General features: G+C 38.5%; 1 protein-coding gene across 2 annotated transcripts; it reads right to left on the bottom strand.

Moving 5' to 3' along the window:
- Positions 1-1,089: 1,089 nt before the first annotated feature.
- On the bottom strand, positions 1,090-3,946 carry LOC141597091 (F-box/LRR-repeat protein At4g14103-like). 2 transcript variants are annotated; one of them, XM_074417440.1, is made up of 5 exons: positions 3,841-3,942; positions 2,946-3,017; positions 1,883-2,857; positions 1,653-1,811; positions 1,090-1,558 (listed from the first exon to the last, which is right to left on the bottom strand). In XM_074417440.1, the coding sequence occupies exons 3-5, from the start codon at positions 2,837-2,839 to the stop codon at positions 1,424-1,426; spliced, it is 1,251 nt and encodes a 416-aa protein (XP_074273541.1). In that variant the 5' UTR covers positions 2,840-2,857; positions 2,946-3,017; positions 3,841-3,942; the 3' UTR covers positions 1,090-1,423. The 2 variants fall into 2 exon arrangements, with proteins under 2 accessions (XP_074273541.1, XP_074273540.1); XM_074417439.1 differs by lacking the exon at positions 2,946-3,017 and having other exon boundaries at positions 3,841-3,946.
- Between the last annotated feature and the right edge of the window lie 1,214 nt (positions 3,947-5,160).

Below are 5,160 nucleotides of genomic sequence, written 5' to 3'. Positions count from 1 at the left end.
GATCACAAAAAAACAATTTTCCCTACGATATCCACTAATGCGGTAATATAAACGATTCACCGAATTGGGGCACCGCGCCCGGTGGAGCGCGGAGCAACAACTAGTACACCAAAAAATTTCCATTTGTAGTGCCCTGCGTCTAGGGATGGCAATTGGTAGGGTCTGGGTCGGGTCCACCCAAAGCCAGACCCGGACCCGGACCCGAGATTTTCCCTTTGGACCCGTACACGACCCAGACCCGTAAGGGTCTATAATTTGAGGACCCATACCCGGACCCTATGGGTAAGGGCCGGGTCTGGGTCTACCCGCGGGTCCGAGTTTCAGCCACTTTAATAGCAGGATTAACAGTTATGAGGTCTATAATATTAAAAAAAAAAAATCATACTTCTTTAACATTATGAGTTTATTAATCTTTATTGTACACTACCAAATCCAATATACATACCAAAGAGATTAAGAAAAACAAAGAAGACCTAAATTAATTTTAACTCCAAATACATGTGAAAGAATCAAACTCGGAACCCTAAAATCAATACCGTACTTGATAGCTGTCTCCATCTGACCGTCGCCGGCTGCCGTTAATGGTGGTTGTCGGTCGCCGCCTATTAGAAAGGTGGTTGTCAGTCATGTATCAGTGATGTGGTGGTGGTTTCCTTGTGTCAGTGGTGGAGTGGTGGTATTGTCAGAAGAGTTTGGTTGGCTTTTATCACTTTATGGAATGAGGGAAGAGAAATAGACTTTAGTTGCTTTGGTTTCTACGGTCTGCCGGTATGAATTCAGAAAAGTTGTGATTTTGATTTTTTTTTTTTTTTAATAAAGGGTCTAAGGGTCGGGTATGGGTCTCATAACTTAGACCCGGACCCGAACTCGAAATTTTTTCTCAAGACCCATACCCGGCCCATACCCATTGGGTCTGAAAATATGAGACCCATACCCGACCCATTAGGGTCCGACCCTCATGGTCTGGGTCGGGTCCTCGACCCACTGCCATCCCTACCTGCTTCCCTAGCAAGAGGCTCCTGGCTCCGCCACAAATATCAACCATAGAGTTTTGAGGGAATGACCGGTTCTCATTCAACGACAACAAAATTGATTGACAATGACAATGTGAGCCAAAGTAGAGCCAAATTAGGCTCACCATAATGTAAACATGGATCTCTTAAACTCCATTTACTACCATAGTTCTAATACACACATATAATTCAAAATTATCGTATTCCAAAACATCACAGCCTAATTGACGTAGAATAGAGATTCATCATAGAGTTGTTACTCTATTTAAGTTCGTTAAAACAATCTCTTGAAGCACTCGGAAGCATAATCAGATCTGCATTTACGCACGGCTGGTCTCTTTAGGAAATCTGCATTTCCTTGTTTACATGTTTCAAAATATTTGACGGAACTTGAGAGAAGTGTAAGCAACCTATTTAAATGGAGGCCGTAATAAACACAAGTGTCCACAAAGGCAATCCACTTCAATCAGCTTGACAGGACATGAAGCAGGGATCTCGGGTATAACTGGACATGACATTTGATCGCAGTAGAGGCAATCATCATCCTGAAAAACCAATACATGAAGAGAAACATTAATGCGCAAATTCGCTAACCAATTACTTAAATTAGGCAACTTAAGTATAATTGATGATGCTAACCCAGTGCAAGTAGATAGTTTCAAGCTGCGGAGATTTTTCAAGCAAGCCTGTCACATATCGCCAGTCGTCATAAGGACAGTGCTGACCCCCAGAAATGTATAATTTTGAAAGCTTATGAAAATCAGGCATTTCATCGAGGTCGGCTTCCATAAGAAGAATCTATACCATGATCAAGATGTTAGAAATGAGGCAAAGAAAACAAATAACATTATCCTTATAGATATATATACCTCAATTGAGTCCGATGAGAAACATAAACTTGTGGCTTTACTGGCAGTGGCATTTAGAAGTTCAAGTTCATAATCGCGTGAATCCTCACAATAATCATTTTTATAGTGCTCGAATCCCAATTCTGCGGTGACAAGACTGCACGAGTCGTTCCACGAAGGAACGATTTTCACACCAGTACTGCATCTATAAGATAAATGCGCCAGATTAGGAGCGTCAAACTCAAACAACCCTTTCTCGAAACAGCAATTGTTTATTGTTAAGATTTTCAGTAGACTACTTGAAATGATAGCATGACCTTCAGTATCACATTTGCAAGAATTGAGATTAAATTCTTCAAGCAATTTGCAGCCAGAAAACAATCTTTTAATTGAATCATAGTCGAAAAAATCGACATTCTCCAGATGAAGGATCTTCAATTTTGGCAAGAAGGTTGGTAAAGCAAGTTTGAGTTCCCAGTCTCCATAAACTCTTAAATGCAATCTCACCAGTGTTTCACACATTACGAGGTTATCCGGCAGCAAATATTCCTTCTGTACATTAACTTGGTAATGAAGATCCTGAACTCCCTTCTGTACTGCAGCACTAACCCATCGATTGAAATCCGAATTATCATAGCTGGTTTGACAGACTAAGCGAAATTTATTGATAGGTAAGGTTTTGTGCAACTCCAAAACTTTATCAACAAATGCCTTAAAACTTATCTTCCGAGCTGCTTCTATTTCCTTGGATTCTTTCGTACTACCAAAGCACGGTTCATCTTCAAAAGAAAGGCATGTCGTCAATGTAAAAAGGTAACGCCATCTCGTTGATAGAACACTTGTGATCACAGCACATCTTGTTGGTAGAAATGAAAGTATGTGACCGAGGAGTTCATTAGGTAATGTGCCGATCCTATCCAAACAATTCCCGCTTCCTTGGTCTTCTACATGTTTGCCAAGTTTCATAGATGACCCCATGGCCTTTTAGGACTCTACCTGAAAATCAATGCACGCACAACAAGAAATAAGTCAATGCTCGTAAACTACATACATATTCTTTAAAAAACCAGGAGATAGACCATACTATATTTTCAAACGTTTTCTAAGGCTGGGTCTGGCTTATTCCATTCAAATTCAAAACCATCTGCATAATAGTCTGTAGTCCACAAAATCCATTTTAGCCAACGACATTCCCGCATTTAGGAGCAGGGTGGTTCATTACACACATTTCTTACTACAAGTTTCAGAAAATTTACCGAGTATTTACAGTTAATGTGACAAAGAACCTAAATCATTGAAAATTGTTTAGGCTTCCCGCTATTATGCTCAGAAGAATTAAGAGTGAAAAATTAAAGCCTCGTTGTACTGTAATTTCACATTTCACCACCTTTTTCACAAACAAATAATATTCCTTGCAGTCCGTTTTTCTTAAGACCATTGCTTTTGGTCTGAAATAAGACGGGTAACGTGTCATCATTTTACAATAAAATATTGTTATTTTTTGATAACATGTTACCATTATTGTGCAAATCATTTTCAGGGTAAAAAATGACACCTCTAGTCATAACATTTTGTGAATTAATTGGTTACATTTTCTTAAAAAATGGCAACATTTTATCCGTCTGACAAATAAGACCAAAAGTGTCCGTCTGAAACACGAATTTGCGTATTCCTTGTTATTGAACTAATTGTTTTCCTGCTTAAGAGCGCCGGCCTAAGCCGTCAATGTCAAACTGCTCAAACCTATGCTAATCCATCGCGTGGTCACATACTCCAAATCAAAGACCGACTCTCAATTCTTTTGTCAAAAGTTGTAATGATCAACAATACAGAGGTCATATAAATAATTAAATTTCAGGGGAATCAATATCGTATTATCGAAATAAATTGATTGTAGTAATAGCCCAAACAATATAATATAATTCAATTATTAAAAAACCAGAATAAACTAAATTAAAAATTGGGAGAAATTAGTGTACCTTAATCCTTGTTGAGTGAAGACTGTATGTGAAACCCTTGTTCTATATGTGAGAGACTGTATAGAGTATATCAAAAATCTTCTTTAGTGTTCTTACCAAAACTAGGGGCTACTTAAAAACAAGTCCAATTATTTCGAGGTCATTTTGTGTACGGGTTATTCGGATTTGCAAGGATTAGGGCAAAGTGGTGTCGGCTTGTCTGGTTATTTCGGGTTTAGGTTATTTTCGGAACAACTATTATCAAGTTATTTATATATAAAAATCATTTTTTTAACAATAAATATTCGGCTCGGGTTATACTAGGTCGTTCATTTCGGGTACGGGTCAAATTTCGATTTTGAGTTCGAGTAAAGGTAGATCTGGCAAATGGGACAACTGGGTCGGGTTCGGTTTGATCAAGTTTGGGATGGAAGACTTCGGGTCGGGCCATATTATTTCAGGTTTCGGATAACTATTATCAAGTTTTTTTAGATAATACTCGTAATTAGTTTGCAACAATACACACATTTCACATTTGGGTTGGGTTATATTGGGCCGAATTAATTCAGGTTTGGATCAAGCTCGGGTGTCGAATTAAATACGGATCGGGTAAATTTTACCAAGTTTAAGCACATGTCAGAATATTCGAGTTACTTCATTCGAATCAGGTTAGTTTTTCAAGGCCTAATTGATATGTTCATTTTATATATACTTTTACCCCTCATTTTAGCTCGGTTTCTATTATTTTTCATACTTTAATTAGTATATATTTGAGCTAATTTTGTGTTCTAGGTGTATTGTTGTGTTTGTTACGGTTTTATAGGAATCTAATAAACATTTAGAGGCTTTTTCCTATGATTTTGTACACCAAGTTCACTAAGCTAAACAAGACCAAATATTGGACTAAGTGTGTGAAGTTGCTTGGGTTTTGCATGAAGATTTAGTGGATTGAAGTAAGGAATTACAAATGAAGCCAAATGTAAAGTCAAGCCCAAAATGAAGGTCCATATTAAGGTGCAAGCATTGGATGCCAAGAAAGCTTAGGATGCTAGAAATTTAGAGCATTACCGGGTGATTAAGGAGCATTAAAACACGAGCATAGAGATTCCTCACGTAATTAATCAAGGAATTAAGGCAATTAATCAGGAAACACACGACCCCGATCGGGGCCGCCCAACCCCGATCGGGGCCGCCCAACCCCGATCGGGGCCATATGCTCATTGATTTCTTACGTTTTGCTCTTCCTCTCCTATAAATAGGAGAGGTATTCCAAGGCTTTGGGCATCTCATTTTCACGTCTAAGTTTACTTACAACAGCCTCAAGCATTATATTTTCTCTCA

Source organism: Silene latifolia, chromosome 8 (genome assembly GCF_048544455.1).
Source record: "Silene latifolia isolate original U9 population chromosome 8, ASM4854445v1, whole genome shotgun sequence".
Taxonomy (NCBI): Eukaryota; Viridiplantae; Streptophyta; class Magnoliopsida; order Caryophyllales; family Caryophyllaceae; genus Silene; species Silene latifolia.
Note: the sequence above shows the minus strand (reverse complement) of the source record. Positions and strands in the feature narration are given on the sequence as shown.